Here is a 22,696-nt window from a genome sequence, read left to right as displayed (position 1 = left end):
CTTTGAGCCCCGGTACCTACTGAAAAGCTCTGCAGAGTTTTCCTTTGGCAGGAGGGGGTGGGATGCGGGCACAGGTATATGTGTGAGAGAGGGGGGAGGGGGGGAAGAAGCCGTTTCATCTCCTCCTCTACCACCCCGTCTCTTTCTCTCTCCCTCCCTCCCTCCTTCCCTGCTCGCAGAAGGGGCGGCCCCGGGATGCTCGGCGGCCGCCGGCGTGCGGTATATAAGAACCGCGGCGCTCCCTTCTGCCGCAGTGGCCTCTCTGGCGTGTCGCTCCGACGGTAGCGGCGCCCTCCCCGCCACCACCATGATGAGCTACGGCATGGACACGCTTTATAGCGGCCCTTCGTACCGCAAGGAGTCCGGCTTCGGCGCCGGGCGCTACTCGACGGCAGCCGCGCGCTCCGCAGGCGGCAGCGGCTCGTTGGCGTCGAGCGGCTTCCACTCGCAGTCCTGGTCGCGGGGCTCGGCGGTCTCCGTCTCCAGCTACCGGCGCCTGGGGGCGTCGTCGGCGTCCGGGGCCGCGGGCGTCTTGAGCCAGCTGGGCTCGTCGACTGAGAGCCTGGAGTCGTCGCTGAACGGCGACCTGCGCGGGCGCAACGAGAAGGAGGTGCTGCAGGCGCTCAACGACCGCTTCGCCGGCTACATCGACAAGGTGCGGGCGCTGGAGGAGCAGAACCGGCAGCTGGAGGCCGAGGCGGCGGCGCTGCGGCAGCAGCAGGCCGGGCGCTCAGCCATCGGGGAGCTGTACGAGCGCGAGATCCGCGACATGCGCGGCACGCTGGTGGTGCTGAGCGCCGAGAAGGGGCAGCTGCAGCTGGAGCAGGAGCACCTGGAAGAGGATCTGGCGCATCTCAAGCAGCGCCTGGACGACGAGAGCCGGCAGCGCGAGGAGGTGGAGGCGGCCATCCGGGCGCTGGGCAGGTTCGCCGACGACTCTCAGCTAGCCAAGGGCGAACTGGAGAAGAAGCTGCAGGCGCTGCGCGAGGAGAGCCTTTTCCTGCGCCGCAGCCACGACGACGAGGTGGCCGAGCTGCTGCTCCAGATCCAAGGCAGCAGCGCCCTCCAGGTGGCCGTCGAGGCTCGCGACGCCGCAGCCCGCTCCGACGTCACCTCTGCGCTCAAGGAGATCCGCGCCCAGCTCGAGGGACACACCGTCAAGAGCTCCATCCAGTCCGAGGAGTGGTTCCGAGGTGAGACTATAGACGGGGCGGGCCATCCCGGAAAGGAGGAGGGGGCGTCAGGGAGCCCCCCGACGGTGGGATAAGAGAGCTGCGCGCGCGGGGGTGGGGCAGCTTTGTCCAAAGGAGGGAGGGGGAGGTCACCCCACCTGCAACCCTTCCAAGGACATAGAGAGGGCCGTCGGGGAACCATGGAGTGCCCCCAGTAGCTGGGCTGGGCGGGGGCAGCAGCTTTGTCCAAAGGAATGAGGAGGCGGCCACTCGGGAACCGCCCCAAGAATAGGAAGGAAGGAAGGAAGGAAGGAAGGAAGGAAGGAAGGAAGGAAGGAAGGGGACGCCGGGGAGCCACCCGAGAGCCGGCAGGGAAGTAGGGCTGCGGGGGGGGGAGGCACTTTAGTCTAAAGGGGGTCGGTCGGAGAACCATCCTGCAGTTAGGAAGGAAGGCGTGCCGGAGAACCACCTCAGAGGCAGCAGAGGGAGAAAGTGCTGTCTCTTAGCAGCCGCTTCATCAAAGGAGCGGCGAGGAATGGAGGGGGTGTCCCCCTCGCTTCGTAATACTAGAGTGGACCCAGCCCCCCGCAACTGTTTGGAAGTTTCAAAGCTGGAAGCGCGCCTTCGTTGGGAAGGGTCAGCGGATGGGGGCTGGTGGGTTTCATTAAAGGTCCCCTTTCTCCCCCGCCCCCAGATAGTAGGGCGCAAAGAACTAGATATGATTCATTCCTCTCCAGGACTATATTTTTCTGGCTATTATTTTAATAATGTACCGCCTCCTTATAGTCAAACATAATAATATGTCATCATAATTGCAAATTAAATAATTGGTCGTTGTTAGGTGCGAAAAGGAGCGCTTGCAAAATTATCTGTTGATTTTTCTTCTTTTTGGATAAAGAGCCCTTTCATCTTGGATATATTCAAGGGCAGGCTGCGAAAACTCGCTGTGAATCTTCACACACAAACATACCGGGCGAAACCTCTCTTCCTCTCTCTTCTCTCCCCCCTCTCACATTCGCTTCCCTCCCCATCCCTGAAATCGCGCTCCTACCTCAAGGCAAGAGGGGAACAAGTCGCCTGGAGCGGAGGGATTTCCAAATGTATTTTTTTCGGGGGGGGGGGCGGGTTTGTTCTCTGCGTGCCGGGGTGGCATCCCTTGACAAGCCATTACTCTGCAAAAATGGAGACCTTGTCATGGAAGTCTCCACGCAAAGGAAGGCGTTGCAATGGGGGCGTGTCCCTATCTCAGTGCCCCCCCCCAGTACGTCTAAATAGCTTCAACTGGGAAACCTATGATAGCAACACTTATAGGTAAAGCGAAACTCGCCCTCCCCTCCTCAAGTGAAGCAGACGAACCGCGTAGAATTGCTTGTATAACATAGGCCAATGCAGTGGACCGGATACTTCTGCGGGGGCGGTGGGGGGGCGTGGATACTGGTCATCGCCCCACCCCAACTGCTGAGTTGGGGGAAGATGTCCTGCCATGGAGGGCTGGCACGCTAGCCTAGATAGAAAAAGATTAGGAAATGCGTTGGGAGGGGGAGAAATGTTGGGAGAAGGAGGTGGATTGCCTATTAAAGGAGTTGGGAGGTGGAGGAAAGACTCTCTTTCCAGAGTCTATAGCGAGAGAAGGAAGACTCCAAAAGGGGCGGGGGCGGGCGGGGAGAGAATGCATTCAGGGGCTCGGGGGTAGTGGTGAACTTTGGGGATACCTGGATTGTGAGCGCGTTGCTCCATTGCACCAATACGAGGAGGGAGACTGATTCAGCACTATGGACAGCGGTGGAAGGAAAGTGCAGTGGTACCTCGGGTTACATATGCTTCAGGTTACAGACTCCGCTAACCCAGAAATAGTACCTCGGGTTAAGAACTTTGCTTCAGGATGAGAACAAAAATCGTGCACCGGCGGCGCAGAAGCAGCAGCAGCAGGCCCCATTAGTTAAAGTGGTGCTTCAGGTTAAGAACAGTTTTAGGTTAAGAACTGACCTCCAGAACGAATTAAGTACTTAATGCGAGGTATCACTGTATTGCGCCGTCACTCTTGGGGGACAGAGGAGGGTGTCCTTTCATTCATTTGCTGGAGGTGCAGTTTCTACAGGGGAAAAAAGATGAATCTATGCCTCTCCTTGGTGCAAAAGGCGGCTACATTTCCCGCCCCCCCCCCGGGGGGGAGAACTGAATCTGTCACCAGTCCTATCCGTACTGCGGAGGTACCTAAGAAAAAGGGGTCGATCCGCCTTGCTGCAGAGAGTGGGGAGAGAAAATGGTGGGGGTAACCATGTGTGGGACGAGGTTGGAGAGAGGGGGGGACGACGCGCGCTGTGTCTGGGCGCCGCTCCGCAGTCTCTGCTGAGTCAGTCCTCGCCTCCTGCAGTAACTTGAAGCCAAAGTCAGCTGCACGCGGGGAGGGGGGGTTGTGGGGCGGAGGCGGCTGCCAGGCTGGCGCAGGGTGTCTGACTTCTCTTCTTGCAGCCCCTCCCCTCCCCAGGGCCCCGATCCTCTCTCGCCGCCCCATTTCTCCTCCTCTGGCCATTTCCCATGGGATCCACCCACACACCTACCTATTGAAGCGAGAGAGGCGCGCTGAAGTGGGGGCGGGGCGGGGGCGCCCCGGAAAGACTGGTAACGTCGGGATCAGATGCAGTTGGGGCGGTCTGTGCAAGCGCTAGCGCCTCCCAAAATGAGTTAGGTGGGAGGGAACCTAAGCTGTTTTACACCGAGTCAGATCATTGGTCTGTCTGTGTAGCTCAGAGGCTACCCCAGAGATCCTGGGTGGGGACATTCCTAGCCCTACCTGGAGACGCCGAGGATAGAACCTGGGACCTTCTGCATGCAAAGCAAGTGCTTAACCTTTTTGCTACGACCTCCTCCCCCTAAACGGAGCCCTTTCGACTCCCAAGCACGGGCAGATTTCAGGGACTGCAGCAAAAGCAAGTTCTCAGAACCAGCCGGAAAGTTGGACGGCTCGAGTCACGGTCTCTACCACCTAGGCGCTCTTTTCCTCTCCACGCGCCCCCTGGCCATGCTAACCCGCATTCAGGGCCCCCGGGGTGAGGAGGGACGACGCTGTCCAGGGTCCTGAACCAGCAATTTTTTCCAGGACGCTTGCTTTGTCATTATGACAGGCACGGGCGCTGTCCGCGGTGCTGATCCTCCTTTGTGCCGTTGTCGGCGGGGGTCCTTATCCCGCTGTTCGATTGATTGGTTGCATATATATATCCCACCGTTTCCCCCCAAGGAGCTCAAGGCACCGTACATGGTGCTCCCCCTCTTCATTTAATCCCTGCAACAACCCTGTGAGGTAGGTTAGGCTGAGAGGCAGTGACTGGCCCAAGGTCACCCACTAAGTTCTATGGCTGAATGGCGATTTGAACCCTGGTTTCCCAGGCCCTAGTCTGCACCACTTTAGACCGTGCAGTAGGGGTTCAGTTGCTCTGTTCCTCACGAAGACTGGCGCGGAGTGTTACTAGTGGAGAGAGAGAGAGGCTCCGATCACAATACCGCAATTTATTCCTGGGATTGGTGAGGGGAGTCACATATAACTTCTCCCTAAATTTACCTCCTCCTTCTTAGCATTGTAAGGGGAATCCGTGTTGTTGGAAGTTAGCGGGAGGGACATATTTTTACTTCCTACAGATTGGGAAATCCCGGCTGTTGTTGCAGTCCAGCTTTAACAGCTCTCTTGTCTTTCCTTAGCCATTCCTGTTTGGTAGCCACCAGCAATACCCTCCTCCTTTCATAAAGGCTGGCAGAAGCCTGGAGGGCAGCTGCAGGAATGTGAGCCAAATATCTAAGCTGGTTTTCCCACAGGCATCTGGGTGGCAGCTGTGAGAACAAGATAGGGGACTGGATGGGCCATTTGCCTGCTCCAACAGCCAAACTCTGTTTATGTTATTGTGAGGAAATGAAAAGCCTGGCTTATGGTGACACCAGGTTATTATTATTTATTAAATTAAATGTTTCACATAGCACTTTCATTGTGCAAAAAGCAGCATATCTCTTTCCCTTGGGGGTGCAAACTGCAACCCACCCCCCACCCCCAGCTTCTAGAATTATCTGTCCCACAAGCCCTTTTAAAGTATGTAGCTTGACAGCTCTTCAGCATGCCTGCATTGTGAAAATGGCACAGGCTTAAGAGTGAGTGGGATGTGACCTAAAGGCTCTATTATAGTCCTGTCAGGCAGGTACCCGTACTGAGAGGCGGCTTCAGATGAGATCACCAGGTTGGCCCCGCAAAAGCAGTTTGATCTGCCTACAGAGAACCACCCACAGAAAGTACCGTAATTGAGATGCACAGCTGAAGGTCACTTAATGCAGACAGGTCAGTTTTAACACACACACCCCCTGCTCACAATACGAGGTGCTAAAAGGACGGTTCTTCTCCCCAATGCCCCATTGTATGGTCATTTGTAGAGGCTTTTTGAGTCCATTTTCACTACTGATTTTGACTCCTGCAGTTATTCTAGAATGAAACCATCCAGACATCATAACGTATTGCCACTTCCTTAATTTCCCAGTGGAGCAGTTAGTGATGGTCACTAAGCGAAAATGTCACCACCCACATACAAGAGGCAGGTTAATGGCAAATGTGGGGGAGATATAAGGCTTGCAGGAATAAAAAAAGGGAAAGGAAAGGGGTCATGAAGTCCCCCCAAATGCAGGTGGGAGGGGAATGACTGTTTGATCATGTACAGACAGAGTTTGTGAGGGGTGTTTTTATGGCTATATTTATTTAATCTATTCATATTGCCTTTTTACAAAAAACATTGCAACCTTTAAAAACATTATTAAAAAACACAGTAATAAGAACAAACCAGCTAAAAGCAATAATTAAAATACACCAGAACAGATTTGGAACCTGCAGTCAAGATACATTTCCCTCTGACTGTAGCCCATTGATCAGCATTGTCTGCACCTTAGTTTTCAAAGGCGTTTCTGTATAAGAAGGTCTTAGGCTGTCAGCGGAAATATGACAAAGAGGAAGCCAGTTTAACCTCTCCTTGGGAAGAAATGCTGCTGTATGGGAGCAGCCACAGAAGGGGCTCTCTTGTGGATAACCACCTGCCGTGATTCAGATGCCGCTGGGATTGAGAGAAGTTCTAATTTGGCAGCAGAACTGCAATAGTGACTGATGGTAAACTAATTTCCCTACCCCCTGCCCTAGGCTTCCTGTCCTTGATCCCACAGTTGCTATGCTCTTCTCCAAAAGAACCCTGTGGCAGAGGCCTTTCCCCAACAAGAATGGCTGCCTGCAGGCCCAGACATCACCAAGGCCAGCCCATCCAGTAAAGGGTGTGTCGAGGTTGCTGAGACCAGCTCTCCCTTTCTGAGAGGGGCGCCTCCTATCTGGAGGTCTGGAGTGGGGTTGTGTGAGCTTTGAAGGTGTAGATCAGTCAGGGCAACTGTCAGCTAATCTGTGTCTTCGAAGGCTGTCACTCCTCAGACACAGTACAGTCTCTCCACCAAGAAGGGGAGATTTGAAGTCTCTGTCTCTCTCTCTCTCCCCCCCACCCCCTCACACACACACACAGAATCAACATTGTCTTTTGAGGCTTTTTGTGCTCCCTCTAATACTGACTTCAGGTGGTTGAGTGTCGACAGGATTTGAGCTCAAATTTGGCCAATGAGAAATATATATAACCATGCTTTGGTGAATCCTGAAGTCCGCAGTACAGTAGTACAAAATACTTACAGGAAAATTAAATTAGGGGACTTCCTCCCTGCCCCCCCCCAAACCCCAACAACCAGCAGCCAAAACCAGCAGCCCCAGGAACTACAGAATAATGAATGTCAATTGGTGATGGAACAGGCAGAAAACGACGGAAGAGGGGCAGGGGAGAAAATAACTGGTTTGCTTGAGCCTTTTAGAGTAGGGCAGGCTAGAAATCTGAAAAGGAGCACTCTTAACCAAGGGTGGGGAGACACTGCAAAATTTTGTTGCGGATCCCACGATGAAGAGCTCAGTTTTGTATGCAGATGTTTCAAGCAGCAGCATGGGCCTTGGTCTGGGTCAGAGGGAGGTGGGGCAGGGAGTTGATTCTGCCACTCTAGAAAGTAATCTCTGTAGATGGCTGGTCCTTCTCCTCGCTTGGAGAGACTGAGCACCACCACCTCCAAACCAGAATGTGTCTTCCTCAGCACCAACTGTTTAAATCATAATTCCTATGCAGTTCTTAAACGACCAGGTGTTTTGCAATATTAGCGTTCATCTGCACACTAACCCTGCGAGGTAGGTCATCATCACCCACATTCTATAAATTGGTTTTTGCACATGTTTTCTAAACATAACATCCCATCTTATACAATATAACAAACCTTTGGCTGTCACAGCCTAGGACTTCTGTCAACCTCGATTAATGGTTTTCTAACTTTCTTTCTGATTTTGCATTTTATTTTAATAGTTATTGCTATAAAATCCAAATCCTAAATAAACTCCTTCTTAGTCCTTTTTTTTGCAATAATGCATATAGTTCTCCTTACAAAACTTCTTGCAACCCTACAAAGCTCAGCCTTATTTTCAAGATGCAGGAAAATCTGTTAGTCTATGTTAGTTTCCATTGCTCAGGATCCGTTCATTTACGGCCATGAAGACATAGGTGTTTCCTTCTCCCCACCCTTCATTTCTGATATCACTTAAAGCAAACAGCCTTTTTCTGACCTACCTCATCTATTTTTTGCTTTTCCTGCCCACTGCTTGCCCATATCATTTTTCTATGGCCCCCTAGCTGGAAATGTTTCTGGGAAAAGCTTATTCTATGGCTGCCATAGCTCAGTGGGGAACAGTCCTAGCTCAGTTGCAGATCATCTTCTTTGCATGCAGAAGGTCCCAGATTCAATCCCTGGCATCCCCAAGTGATTTTAGAAAAGACTCCTGTCTGAAGCCCTGGAGAGCTGCTGCCGGTCAGTGCAGACAATACTGAAGTAGATGGACCAACAATTGGGCTCAGTATTAAGCTGTTTCTTATGTTCCTCTATGTATTCGGAGGTTAACTGCCTTTGAATGCAGAGCTGCCCTGAGCAATCATGACATTTCCCAGCCACTGGTGTGTGTGTGTGTGTGTGTGTGTGTGTGTGTGTGTGTGTGTGTGGAGACATCCTGCATTTATCTCAATCCCTTTAAGGATATTCCTAAATCAGAGGCTGTTATCCTGCCTTCTGGAGAGGAGTGTCATATGTTGACTACACACTAGAGACGCAGTGTGGTTCAGTGGTTAAAGTGTCAGGCTTAGGACCTGGGAAGCCAGGGCTCAAATTCTCACCCAGCCATGAAGCTCACTGGGGGGGACAGGACTTGGGGGACAATCACTGCCTCTCAACTTATCCTACCCACAGGGTTCTTGCCAGGATTAAATGAAGTGGGGGAGAATGCCATACACGCCACCTTGAGCTCTTTTGAGTGTAAAAAAGTGCAATAAAATAAAATAAATACATATTTATGCACCATGGAGAATACAGCATTCATTTAGGCTCCATTCCATTTGCCACCTTTACTGCTGCTGATCCTCTCTGGAAAATCAGAAGTACAAACACATTAAGGTTTGTTTTTCAGGATGCTGCAGTCAGCAATATGTGAATGCTGCGCGAGGGACAAATGATGTATGAGCAGAGATCAGAAGAGCTCACAGCTACATAACAACAGCATTCAACCAATTTGGGTTTTGTTTTTTAAGTTGCGTTTTTTTCTTTTTTAATTTTAGCAGATCATTAATGAACCCAATTAAAAGGAAAAACCTTTCACCATCATCGCAGCGCAGGCGACTGGAAAGCAGAGAGAGAGAGAAAGGGCTCACATTCATTCTCTGCATCCATCTGCCTGCATATGTGGCAAGGCAGTAACACGAAGTATTTTCCCTCCACAGGATGCCACCTGAAAATCCAAATTCCCCTCCCCTTCCCCTTGCATCTGGGAGCTATGAAACCCCTGCTGGATCTAGTGGGTGATCAGGATCAAACCCTCCTTTATATCCAAGGCTGTATACCTTATAGTTTAAAGGTAAAGGGACCCCTGACCATTAGGTCCAGTGGTGACCAACTCTGGGGTTGCGGCGCTCATCTCGCTTTATTGGCTGAGGGAGCCGGCGTACAGCTTTCGGGTCATGTGGCCAGCATGACTAAGCCGCTTCTGGCGAACCAGAGCAGCGCATGGAAACACCGTTTACCTTCCCGCCGGAGTGGTACCTATTTATCCACTTGCACTTTTGAAGTGCTTTTGAACTACTAGGTTAGCAGGAGCAGGGACCGAGAAACGGGAGCTCACCCGTCGCGGGGATTCGAACCACCGACTTTCTGATCAGCAAGTCCTAGGCTCTGTGGTTTAACCCACAGCACCACCCGCATCCCACCTTATAGTTTACGATGCTGCAAACAACACACAGCAAGCCAGCAGCTTAAATAATGCAAAACACAGACAAGAAGTATAAAAACCAGTTGTTTTTTGTAGAGGGCATATTGAGGCAAGACTATATACATTTGGGAGCAAGATCTATTCCACTTTTAAACCTGAACAGCCTTAAACGAGTGCAAAACCAGTATATTGTATTTTTTAAAAATCCGTTCAGAATGTTTTAATAATGCACAGTTCATCCCCCGCCCCCGGAACTTGCCTAGTTCCGGATGATGCTGCTGAATCATGTTGCAGATCCCAGCAGAGGGGGCTGGGCTGCCCTTTCATCTCAGGAAGCGAAGTGATGGAGGCTTGGAGGTTCCCATCAGGGGCTGGCCAAAGCGGCTGAATTGTCTCAAGCCCGTTATTAACCCTTCCTCCTCTCTTTCCCCCATCTCTCCTCAGCTGTGCTAGCTAGGGCTGCTGGGAGCTGTAGTCCAAAAGAGCTGGAGGGGGTTGGGGCAAGCGGGCCGGCATTGCAGTGGTGGGCGTGGCCAGTGGCAAAAGTGGGCGGAGCAACAGGCTTCACCGCCGCCTGAGTACCATAGGCTAACATTTAAGCCATGCACAATTCAGAGCTGCCTACGAGCATCTCTCTCTAGCCAGGGAAGTCGGAGGCACGATCACAAGAACACAAGTGGCCCATCTAATCCAGCATTCTCACAGTGGCCACCCACATGCTCCAAAGGGAAACCCAGGAGCAGGACCCCATAACAAGAGCCTTCTCCCCTCTTGTGGTTTCCAGGAACTGGTGTTCAGTAGCAGTACTGCCCTCCAACCAGTGCCAGATTTACATACAAGCTAAACAAGCTATAGCTTAGGGCCCTACTCTCTTGGAGGCCCCCCCCCAAAATCAAAGGGGGGAAAACTGGATGTACACTTCCAAAATATAAGATAAAAAACAAATAAAATAAAACCTACATACAGCAACAGTGTTTTGTGTTGTGTAAGTAACGGGCCCCACCTGCTAGCCTGCTCTCTAAAATATCACTGGTTTGCTCATTTCTATATACAGTGGTACCTCGGGTTACATATGCTTCAGGTTAGAGACTCCGCTAACCCAAAAATACTCCCTCGGGTTAAGAACTTTGCTTCAGGATGAGAACAGAAATCGTGCTCCGGCGGCGCGGCAGCAACGGGAGGCACCATTAGTTAAAGTGGTGCTTCAGGTTAAGAACAGTTTCAGGTTAAGAACAGACCTCCAGAACGAATTACCGTATTTTTTGCTCTATAACACGCACCCGACCATAACACGCATGTAGTTTTTAGAGGAGGAAAACAAGAAAAAAAATATTATAAATGAAACAGCAGATGTATGATTTTTGTGGTTCATGCTGTGGCCACAGACATGTGATCTGACAGTGAGTTTGGAGTAGCCCAATGCAAAAATCCTGAGGATCCATGTGGATCCATGCTTTGTAACCACGTTTTTGCACCACTGCGGCCCCAGGCAACAGTGGGTGCGTGATTTTTTTGGTGCAAGATGTAGCCATGGACATATTATATGATCTAAGGGTGAATTTGGGGTGACCCAGTGCAAAAATCCTGAGGATCCATGTGGATCTGTGCTTTGTAACCATGTTTTAAGTGGGGAGGGAAGGAAAAGCACTCAAGGGACAAGGAGAAGGATGCTGCTAATAATGCAGAAGAGGGGTTTAAGGGGAGAAGAAGCATGCATGGGGTGGGTGGAGAAGGATGCTGTTAATTATGAAGAAGAGGGGTATAAGGGGAGAAGGCTCCTCTCCTCTCCCACTTTGCTCCTTTAAAGCAAGCAGGCTCTGCTTTTCTCCCTCCTTCCCGCTCATCCCCGGCTTAGCGAGCTGAAAAACTTTGCTATTTAGCGAGCTGAGTGGGGAGGAGAGAGGGACAGAGAGCCTGCTTGCTTTAAAGGAACCAACCGGACAGGAGCTGCTTACACTCGTGTAAGCGGCTCCTCTCCCACTTTGCTCCTTTAAAGCAAGCAGGCTCTCTGTCCCTCTCTCCTCCCCACTCAGCGGCTCTTCTCCCGCTTTGCTGTTTCAAAGCAAGCCACGGAGGAGGGAAGGAAGGGGAACCATGGATCCTCTGCTCACGACTGCAGCAGATCCCCCCCCCCCCGCCACCTGTAGGCATTCCCTCCATAACATGCACAGACATTTCCCCTTACTTTCTAGGAGGAAGAAAGTGAGTGTTATGGTGCAAAAAATACGGTACGTACTTAACCTGAGGTACCACTGTATAGGGTGCCTACATTCTGCATGGACTGGTTGCATGGTAACATGTGCAAATGGCTTTCGATACCTATTAGGTCCATAAATTACCATATAGCAAATATTCAACACAAAAAACAGTGACAATTTGTTGTTGACGAAGGACAGCTGGACATATAAAGGACCCCCATTACCTTCAGTAGTTTAGGGCCTCATCAAACCTAAATCTGGCCCTGCTTCCAACCATAGAGGCAAAGCGCAGCCATCATGTCTAGCAGCCTCAATGAACAGCTTGGTCCTCAATGAATTAGTCCAGACCAGGAATTCGTCCAATCACATTTCAGGGGCACATTCCAGTATGGCAAAATCACTAAGTAAGCGGATAGCAGAGAGCCTGTCACTGAGGTCTGTCACATGGGAAGGGGCACAGCATGTGGAGAGTCCCAAAGGCCATATTGAGAGTCCGGGGCGGGGGCACATTTGGCCCCTGGGACTGGAGTTCACTCCTGTTTTAGACCATTGTGGATGGAGTAGGAATGGCCTGTAGTCTGCAATCTTTCCTTGACGATATAGATGCTTTTTCTTTCTCTCCCCCCCCCCCCAATAATATTTATTGAATTTCATACAAACACAAAACTTCAATAAAACAAAAATAAGAAAAACAATAATAAATGAAAAGAGAAAGAAATAAAATATTACAAACCTCAAAATAATACCCAAGAATACACCACATACACAAATACAATAAAACTTAATTAATTAATTTAACTTCCAACTTCATAAACATATTACTTTACTTCCTCTAATCTCTTCCATTATGTAATTGAATGTAGCAGTTTCCAATATCATTATTCCAAAAAACAATATTCCTGTTATAATCAAATTTCCTAACTTTTCTTATCGTTCTGTTTCTCATTTATTTATTTAATCCTAGGCCTAATTAGTTCTTTCAAGTAGTTACAAAACTTTAAATATTACAATATTTATTCAAATAGTCTTTAAATTTCTTCCTGTCTTCTTGATATTCCTCTTCTTTCTGGTCGTGGATTCTCCCAGTGAAATCAGCCAGCTCCATAAAGTCCATCATCTTCATCTGCCAATGACTGGATATATGCTTTTTCTCCTTTCCCTTTCCCACGTTACAGTGAGGCTGGACAAGCTGTCAGAAGCGGCCAAGGTGAATACCGATGCCATCCGTACAGCACAGGAGGAGATTTCCGAATACCGCCATCAGCTCCAGTCCAAAACCACCGAGCTTGAAGCTCTCAAGGGGACGAAGGAATCCCTGGAGAGGCAGAGGGCCGACATAGAAGACCGCCATCATGTGGATGTCCTCTCCTATCAGGTAATGTGTGGGCCAATGGCAGCTGCCTACTACAGACTCCCCCAACCAGGTGCCCTTCAAATATCAGGTCTCATCAGCCCCCCATGTGGCACAGCCAATGGGGAGGAAGGATGAGGCCATGTTGTTGTTTAGTCATTTAGACGTGTCCGACTCTTCGTGGCCCCATGGACCAGAGCACGCCAGGCACTTCTGTCTTCCACTGCCCCCCGCAGTTTAGTCAAACTCATGCTGGTAGCTTTGAGAACACTGTCCAACCATCTCGTCCTCTGTCGTCCCCTTCTCCTTGTGCCCTCCATCTTTCCCAACATCAGGGTCTTTTCCAGGGAGTCTTCTCTTCTCATGAGGTGGCCAAAGTATTGGAGCCTCTGCTTCAGGATCTGTCCTTCCAGTGAGCACTCAGCGCTGATTTCCTTCAGAATGGAGAGGTTTGATCTTCTTGCAGTCCATGGGACTCTCAAGAGTCTCCTCCAGCACCATAATCCACAAAGCATCAGTTCTTCAGGGCCATAGTCCAGTGATATCTGGGTTCACCACCTGGATTTAAATCCCCCAGTCTTAGCTGTATAACCCAAGGGTAGCCCAGGATAAGCCAAGCTCTCTTAGGCTGAAAACAGACAAGAATGTTTAAGAAAAGAAGTGTTGAAGCTTCTCCCACTGCCAGCACTGAAGGAAGGTCTAATTACCACCCTTATCAACCTCTGGATTGAAGAAGGTGCCATCTTGCCTTTTGCCCCATGCAGAAAAATGGGTGATAGTCAATGGCAGTCCTCCTCAGAGCAAACCAGTTGGCATGGGTAACTTTGGTTTGATAATTTCAATGGATCTACTCTGAGTAGGGCTTAGGTGTAGTTTGTTAAGAACTCTTAGCACCCTTAGGAGTCCCCTGTTTCCCTCTCAGAACTACAATTTCCCAAGCAATTTAACAATGAATCCCTCTTCGCTGGGAACTCTGGGAATTGTTGCTCTGAGAGTGGAATAGGGGTCTCTCCCAGCAACTCTCAGCACTCTTAAAAAACAACACTTCCCAAGATTCTTTGGGGGAAGCCATAACTGTATAAAGTGGTAAAATACTGTGTCTAGATGAGACCTAAGGCATACAGCTATTAAAAACAAAAAACAAACCTTAGGTGGATCTACACACGGGGGGAAAAACACTATAAAAAAGTTAGAAATGAAATCATTATAAAAGAAGAAAAAAACACTATGTAAAAATCGTATAGAATTTTAAATTTTTTTGGCTCTCCGGCGCCATCCTGTGTTGCATGTTTATAACGCATTCAAAATGTTGGTTGTTGTTTTTTTACCAATGTAGCTGAGTCCCTTGTCTGGTTGGCTTGAAGACAACCTCCCTCCCTTATACACACATGCAGATAAACACCAAACAAAAAAGGCTCCACAAAGCAACCTTATTATTACAGTGGTACCTCTGGTTACGTACTTAATTTGTTCCGGAGGCCCATTCTTAACCTGAAACTGTTCTTAACCTGAGGGGTTACCGCTTTAGCTAATGGGGCCTCCTGATGCTGCCGCGCTGCTGTGGCGCAATTTCTGTTCTCATCCTGAGGTAAAGTTCTTAACCTGAGGTACTATGTACTTCCAGGTTAGTGGAGTCTGTAACCCGAAGTGTTTGTAACCTGAGGTGTTTGTAACCCGAGGTACCACTGTAGTGGGGTTTTGTTGATGTTCCTAACCAAAATGTTTAGGGCTATGCGTCCCCCTGCGTCTCCCCAGGAAAAAACCACTGGTTATCGTTATTGTCATATTACAACTGGAGTGTGTGCCTTTTCGACTAAGCTCTAATTGGTGTGTCTCAGGCCTGTGCCAGTGGCAGTTAATGCCATTGGGGCTGCTTGGGCAGAAGGCAGGGAGCCCAACACTAGGGGGCGCCAGAGCTGATGGCAGGCAGAGCCAATTAATTCTTAGTTTTGTCTCTGTCCTCCTCCCTGCCAAGTTCTACAAGGGGCAACAATGAGATGAAAGAGGAGGAAGCTGGCAGCCGGGGTCACTTCCTTGGACTCGTAAGAAGGAAGGCTGGTGGTGGGTTGGTGACACCTCTGACCAGTCTCAGATGCCTTCCAGTAACTAGCAAAGTAGATCCCAGAAGCCTGAAATCTGCCTGCATTTGATCTAGCCAACACCCAAGCACTTTCAAGCCCCATTCAGTTCAATGGGAGGGCTAAGCATGCACCGAAACCAGTGCAGTCCCGCTTGAACTGCATCCAGGTCAAAGATGTTGAAGTCGTAAGGGGGAGAAAGAGATTTCACTCTTAAATATTCTCTCTCTCTCTCTCTCTCTCTCTGATTATTTAATTATTTAAAGATAGTTTTAAGCCACCCTTCACCACAAAAGTAATCCCAGCGCTGTAAAAGGATTGAAACCACAAACACCAATTACAAATAATAGAAAACCAAGGGCAGATAAGACAAACAAACTGCTCCAGAAGCACTAACAGCAACATGTCAGCCACAATATCCTGTGGCAGCCCATAGTACTAAAAACTCATTAAGGGTGGGCACCTGCCACTTTTTGGGAGTGTGGTGTAGTGGTTAGAGTGTTGGACTAGGACCTGGGAGACCAGGGTTCATGAGGAAACTGACTGGGTGTCCTTGGGCCAGTGGCTGCTTCTGAGCCTAGCCTACCTCACAGGGTTGTCATGGGGATTAAATGGGGGACAGGGGTGAACCAGAAACACCACCTTGAGCTCCTTGATGGGGGGGGGAGGTGGGATTTAAACACAATCAATAAACAAAACAAATAATAGGATGAAACGGCAGCACGGAGCCTCAGATCTTAACTCTGGCAGGCGGGCGGAAATCCCTGAGGATTTGCTGCCAGCCACGAGGACCATTGCAGTCCCAGACGTGCGCTTGATAATAGACACACTAGATTAAACACCTCTGATGTTTCGGTACAGCTGTCCTGCGCCACTATTAAACCCTGCTTACTATCGTGGGACGCGGATGGCGCTGTGGGTTAAACCACAGAGCCTAGGGCTTGCCGATCGGAAGGTCGGCGGTTCGAATCCCTGCGACGGGGTGAGCTCCCGTGGCTCAGTCCCTGCTCCTGCCAACCTAGCAGTTCAAAACCACGTCAAAATGCAAGTAGATAAATAGGTACCGCTCCGGCGGGAAGGTAAACGGCGTTTCCGTGCGCTGCTCTGGTTTGCCAGAAGCGGCTTAGTCCTGCTGGCTACATGACCCAGAAGCTGTAACCCGGTTCCCTCAGCCAGTAAAGCGAGATGAGCGCCGTAACCCCAGAGGTGGCCACGACTGGACCTAATGGTCAGGGGTCCCTTTACCCCTTTACTATTGTGTCACATCTCGCTTGTGGCCCTCTCAGCCTGACCAACCTCACAGGACTGTTGTGAGTAGGGGGAAGAGCCATATGTACATCTCCTTCCGTTCCTGGAATGCAAATGCAATAAATCCAAACAAAAATAACAATAAGTAAATGGGCTCAGCATTTATTTTTTTTAAATAACAATCATTTCCCACATTCTCTTCAAATCTTTATATGTCTTTTCCCAGGCCTTTTAAATAATTTTACATTGCCACTACATATGGTAGCCTCTTCTACTTTTTGCCCTCCCTTCCCGTTTCTTCTCTATCACAGTCAAAGACTTTGACTGTGAAAGAGTGAAACAACTTCATGCTGATTGGGCAGATCTAGGATGCCGGTGGCTACAGTAGGTCTTCGATTCCTCCATGACCCTGGACCGGCCACTACCCCACACTGGGTCATCACTGTGGCCCTTTGGCATCAGTCACCTCACACTCTGCCTAGTGCTAGGGCCAGTTTCGACCCTGCTGTTCACTCATTGACCACCTGAAGATTATCCACACTCTTCCCTGCCTCTCTTTCATAGGAGAGCATCGCCCAGCTGGACAATGAGCTGAGGAATACCAAGTGGGAGATGGCCGCCCAGCTGAGGGAATACCAAGACTTGCTGAATGTCAAGATGGCTCTGGATATAGAGATTGCAGCTTACAGGTAGGTGTCGCTTCATTTCCCTACTCTGACAGGCTCACAGGCGTAAGCCCTTCCTCCTCCAGACACGGCATCATTTCCTTTCATGCTGTCGTACACAGGCTCATCCCTTTGCATGTCCAGCCTTGTCTTCTTCACCTCGGTCCTTCAATTCCACTCCTCCACAACCCGTTCTTTCCTTGGGTTTATTTATTTATTAAAATATATATATTTCATTTTAAAATGTATACCCTGCTTTTCACCATTTAGCATACAAGGATATTTTTTTTAATGTACAAGATTTAAAACAAATGAAATCTCCAACATGTAAAAACTTCAGAAATTTATAAAGTCTCAGAAATGTAAACAAAGAACACCTGAAATATTTTAAAACATTGGAGGAACACTCGGGACACAAATGCCTCCTGGAATAAAATGGTTTTAATCAGGCACCTGAAACTCAGCAGGGAGATTTCCTATGCCTGACTTCTAGTGGGAGGGAGTTCCACAGAGTTGGGCCCACACAACTGAAGGTGCAGCTTTGTGTTGAGATGAGTCAATCTTCTGGTCCCTGGGAGATCATTAACATTGCTTCCCTGGGTGAGTTTTTAATTAAAACTGTGGAGTGTCTATTTAGACATAGATCTAGCCATTATTTTCCAGGCACTTTCCTGGCAATGAGGCCAAGGGAATAAACATTATGCACCAGCCAAAGTAAAACAAATAGATACTGGCCAACTTCACACCATACATTCAAAGCGCTATGGTACCACTTTAAACATGGCTTCCCCCAAGGTATTCTGGGAGCAGTAGCTCAGTAAGGGTGCTGAGATTTGTTAGGAGACCCTTATTCCCCTTCCCAGAGCTACAATTCTCAGAGTGGTTTAACAATCAATCCCTCTTGACAGGGAACTCTGGGAATTGTAGCTCTGGGAAGGGAAATAAGGGTCTCCTGACAACTCTCAGCACCCTTACTGAACTACTGCTCCCAGAATCCTTTGGGGGAAGCCATGACTATTTAAAGTGATATCATAGCGCTATAAATGTACAGTGTGGATGTGGCCATTGCTGAACGCCCTCCTGGTTTTCTGCATGGTGATTGGTAAAGGTAAAGGTAAAGGGACCCCTGGCCATTAGATCCAGTTGTGACCGACTCTGGGGTTGCGGCGCTCATCTCGCTTTATTGGCCGAGGGAGACGGCGTACAGCTTCTGGGTCATGTGGCCAGCGTGACTAAGCCACTTCTGGCGAACCAGAGCAGTGCACGGAAACACCGTTTACCTTCCCGCCGGAGTGTTACCTATTTATCTACTTGCACTTTGACGTGCTTTCAAACTGCTAGGTTGGCAGGAGCTGGGACCGAGCAACGGGAGCTCACTCCGTTGCAGTGATTCGAACCACCGACCTTCTGTTCGGCAGGTCCTAGGCTCTGTGGTTTAACCCACAGCGCCACCTGCATCCCATATGGTGATTGGTACTCACAGCCAATTGGTTTAGCAGACTCTGACTACCTTTGATTTCTCCCACCCACCTTTTTTTGGAAACAGGAAGCTCCTGGAAGGCGAGGAATGCCGCATGGGAGCTGGGCTGGGCCTCTTTCCTTTCCCTGAATCCATTCCCAAAGGCCCCAGCATTTCCACCCACATCAAGTTCAAGAGCGAGGAGAAGATCAAAGTGGTGGAGAAGTCCGAGAAGGAGACGGTGATTGTGGAGGAGCAGACCGAGGAAGTTCAAGTGACTGAAGAAGTCACGGAGGAAGAGGGAGGTGAGAAAAAGGAAGAGGAGGAGGAGGAGGGAGAGGGAGAAGGAGAAGATGAAGCAGAGGAGGGAGGAGAGGAAGAAGAAGGAGACGCAAAAGAGGAAGAAGAACAGGGAGAATCTGAAGGAGGAGAGGGTGGTGAAGAAGAAGAAGAAGAGGGAGAGGCAAAAGAGAAGGAATCTCCATCAGCAGAAGACGCTCCAGAAAAAGCACCAACACCTCCAGAAAAAGAGGTCAAATCTCCAGACAAGATTCAGTTGCCAGTGAAGGATGATGCCAAATCTCCAGCTCCTAAGTCTCCAGCTCCCAAATCTCCAGCTCCCAAGTCTCCAGCTCCCAAATCTCCAGCTCCCAAGTCTCCAGCTCCTAAATCTCCAGCTTCCAAGTCTCCGGCGGTTGCCTCCCCGACGCAAGAGGAAACCAAATCCCCGGCCAAAGCGAAGTCTCCAACAAAGGAAGAGGCCAAGGCTCAGGCAACAAAATCTCCCGAAAAGCCCGCATCCCCTACCAAAGAAGACTCCAAGTCTCCGGCAAAAGCTCCATCTCCCACCAAGGAGGAGAGCAAGTCTCCAGATAAGGTCAAGTCTCCGGCAAAGTCTCCGGCAGCAAAATCTCCGGAGAAAGGGGCAACCCCGACAAAGGAGGAGTCCAAATCTCCAGGGAAGGTCAAATCCCCCACAAAGGAGGAGGTGAAGTCCCCAGAGAAAGCCAAGACCCCGCCGAAGGTCAAGTCACCTGAGAAGGAGAAGCCCCCACCGAAGGAACCAGCCAAGCCACCTGCGAAGGAGGCCAAGGCCCCTGCAAAAGAGGAGGAGAAAGCCCAGGTGAAGCCAAAAGCAGAGGAGAAGAAAGAGAGCAAGAAAGAAGAGGAGCCCAAGAAGGAGAGCCCGGCCAAGGATGTGCCAAAACAGGAAGCCAAGGTGGAGGAGAAGAAGGGGAAGGAGGAAGACCAGAAGAAAGCCACCAAGCCAGAGAAGAAGGAGGAGGCACCTTCCAAGGCAGAGGATAAGGTGAAGGAAAAGGAGCCCACCAAAGCGGCAGCGAAGGCCAAGCCGGAGGCAGAGAAGGAAGCGGAGAAAGCCAGCAAGAAGGAGCCCGAGCCAAAGGCTCCGGCCAAAGAAGCGAAGGCCAAGGAGCCGAGCAAACCGGCTGAGAAGGAGGCCGAGAAACCCAAGGTGGAAGAGAAGAAAGAGGAACCCAAGAAGGAGAAAGTGGAGCCCAAGAAGGAGCCGGAGGAGAAGCCCAAAGCCGAAGCCAAGCCCAAAGAACCAGCCAAGGCGGAGGTCAAGGAGACCCCCAAGGCCGAGCCAGCAAAGGAGCCGGCCAAAGCCACAAAACCCAAGGCTGAGAAAGTGGAGAAGTCGTCCAGCACAGACCCCAAAGACAGCAAAGCTGCAGAGAAGGCGTCCCCGGCAGAGGAGAAAGCGAAGAAGAGCGAGAAGTGAGAGGGAGGAAGCTGGAGGCACCGGCGGATGTCGGAGGAGCTGTTCAAAGGCCTTCGCTGCCTCAGGACGGGCTCCTTTTTTTGCCCTTTCGAAGGCTGGACCTTTTCTGCTTAGGCGAGTGGTGACTCTCGCTCACCCGCCGAGGCATGGAGCTCATGTTAGCAATATGTTTATGTGAAAGAAAAATAAACAAGACACCCCAAATAAGCAATGAACCGAGCCACCGCCGCCACCCCGGAAAAGGTGGTTCAATAATGTTATGATAGCTTCCGTAGCAGAATGTGATATACGCAGAATGCCACATTTAAACACTTGAATTTATTTAAGGGACGGGAGAGGGAGGAGGGGAGGGGAATATCCAGAGCAAAACTTGACTGCCCTTTTCAAATAAGTGCATTTATTTCCAAGTACGGGCAATGATGGGTCGAATGCAATAAATGAATGTATGCCGTTAGAGCTGGGATTTATGCTTTGGGAGATGTATAGTAGGCTAGAGAATTCCAAAACGATCTAGAAAAAAATGCCTTGTCTACATTTTCACACTGTCGAGAGCTTCATCCGTAGCTGGTCTCAGGAGGAAGGTCATTCAGGGCGCGTTTTATACCGGAAACCTAAACGGGTTTCAAATCTGGTTCCATAGCTTCGGTTCCTCGCTTCCATTCTTAAGGGACCCTGGGAAATACAAGTTTAGCATGGATACCGAAAAGGGATTTCTCAGCAGAATCCCTTTGCAGGGGAACAGCAGTTCCCGATGTTTTCTGGGAGGGAGCCAGGCCGGTCAAAACCGGTTGAAAACCTGGCTTAGGTTTGACGTATAGATGTGCCCTCTGTCGTTAAAAAACAAAAAACCATGCACACACATGCACACACTCACTCACTGGAAAAAAAAGTGCACTACAGCAAGTCAAACGTTCACTTCCAGTTGCTTCTGTGCAATAAAAGCAAACGAAAATGCTTACAAAGAGCTGACTCTCTCCTCTGTGTTGTGGTCTCCTTTCTGGGATGTCAAGAGGGAAGGTTTGGCAGGTGGAGATCCTGGGGAGTCATTGCTGGAGTGAAATCCTGGGCTCAATGAGCAATTATTATTATTATTATTATTATTATTATTATTATTATTATTATTAGTGGTACACTGGTTTGACATCGTCTGATAGGAAGTGCCTACAGAGGGTGGTGAATACAGCACAATATATTATGGGCTGTCCTGTGAATCCGCTGGATGAAATAGCAGAAGAACGTTGCTTCAGGAGAGTGAGGAAAATTCTCAGGGATGATTCACACCCTGGCCGGCACTTTCTTGATCTCCTGCCCTCAGGCAGAAGATATAGAAGCATGATTAGTCGCACCAACAGGGTAAAGAACAGCTTCTATCCGTGGGCTGTTAGGCTGCTGAATGAAAAGATAACAACAGGGCAACTGACTTTCGGGTTTGGTGGGTGTACGTCAATAAACAAGGGGAATTAAGACTAAGAGAGCTGAGTGGGGTGAGCTCGTGTAATCTCACTGTATACAAGTTGTACAAGTGGCAATAAGTACCCGGTATTTCAAATTTCAATAATAATAATAATAATAATAATAATAATAATAATAATAATAATAATAATAATTTATACCCTGCCCATCTGGCTGGGTTTCCCCAGCCACTCTGGGTAGCTCCCAACAGAACACTAAAAACAGAATAAAACTTCAAACATAAAAAACTTCCCTAAACAGGGCTGACTTCAGATGTCTTTTAAACATCAGATAGTTGTTTATTTCCTTGACACCTGATGGGAGGGCTTTCCACAGGGCAGGCGCCACTATCGAGAAGGCCCTCTGCCTGGTTCCCTGTAGCCTCACTTCTCGCAGGGAGGGAACCGCCAGAAGGCCCTTGGAGCTGGACCTCGGTGTCCGGGCTGAACGATGGGGGTGGAGACACTCCTTCAGGTGTACAGAACCGAATGCTCTGACCTCAGCTTCCTCTGCTCCTTTACCTAGGCTGTTAGAAACCCTGAGCATTAGGGACTGAGATGCACTTGCCTAGGCAGCTCATCCCAGTCTAAGGCTTCCAGGATGGGTTGGGCCGTAACTCAGAGCAACTGGCTTGCATGCAGAAGGTCCCAAGGCAGCTGCTGCCAGTTAGATTTAGCTAGAAGGACCAGATGCTGTATAAAGCCGCTTCCTGTGTTCCTGCGTCTTAAGGGAAGGCCTGAAATTCAATGGCAGAGCATCTGCTTTTCATGCAGAAGGCTACTGGCCACAACCCTGCCCTATGGCGCTGAATTCTATGTGCTAAAAAAATACATTTATTCTCAACCAGCAATGTAGAACACCTGTGCATGCAGAAGGTCCCAGGTTCATTCCCCAGCATCTCCTGGCAGGACAGAAAATGCCCCCTGCCTGAAACCCTGAAGAGCTGCTGCTGGTCAGAGTAGACAAAACTAAGCTGGGTGGACCA

The 22,696-nt window shown here is 49.7% G+C and overlaps 1 protein-coding gene across 1 annotated transcript; it reads left to right on the top strand.

The window, feature by feature from the left end:
- Positions 1 to 238: 238 nt before the first annotated feature.
- Positions 239 to 21,221, top strand: NEFH (neurofilament heavy chain). The gene is made up of 4 exons (XM_028710704.2): positions 239 to 1,193; positions 12,890 to 13,089; positions 16,956 to 17,080; positions 18,603 to 21,221. The coding sequence occupies exons 1-4, from the start codon at positions 308 to 310 to the stop codon at positions 20,257 to 20,259; spliced, it is 2,868 nt and encodes a 955-aa protein (XP_028566537.2). The 5' UTR covers positions 239 to 307; the 3' UTR covers positions 20,260 to 21,221.
- Positions 21,222 to 22,696: the final 1,475 nt, after the last annotated feature.

The sequence above is a fragment of the Podarcis muralis genome, chromosome 16 (assembly GCF_964188315.1).
Source record: "Podarcis muralis chromosome 16, rPodMur119.hap1.1, whole genome shotgun sequence".
NCBI lineage: Eukaryota > Metazoa > Chordata > Lepidosauria > Squamata > Lacertidae > Podarcis > Podarcis muralis.
The sequence above is the reverse complement of the archived record's forward strand: the minus strand, read 5'-3'. Positions and strand labels throughout refer to the sequence as shown.

Excerpts from the sequence above, each read along its gene's own strand:
- NEFH (XM_028710704.2), top strand. The coding sequence starts at position 308 with ATGATGAGCTACGGCATGGACACGCTTTATAGCGGCCCTTCGTACCGC. Across the intron at positions 1,194-12,889 it reads GTCCGAGGAGTGGTTCCGAG|TGAGGCTGGACAAGCTGTCA; the intron begins GTGAGACTATAG and ends CCCACGTTACAG. Across the intron at positions 13,090-16,955 it reads TGGATGTCCTCTCCTATCAG|GAGAGCATCGCCCAGCTGGA; the intron begins GTAATGTGTGGG and ends TCTCTTTCATAG.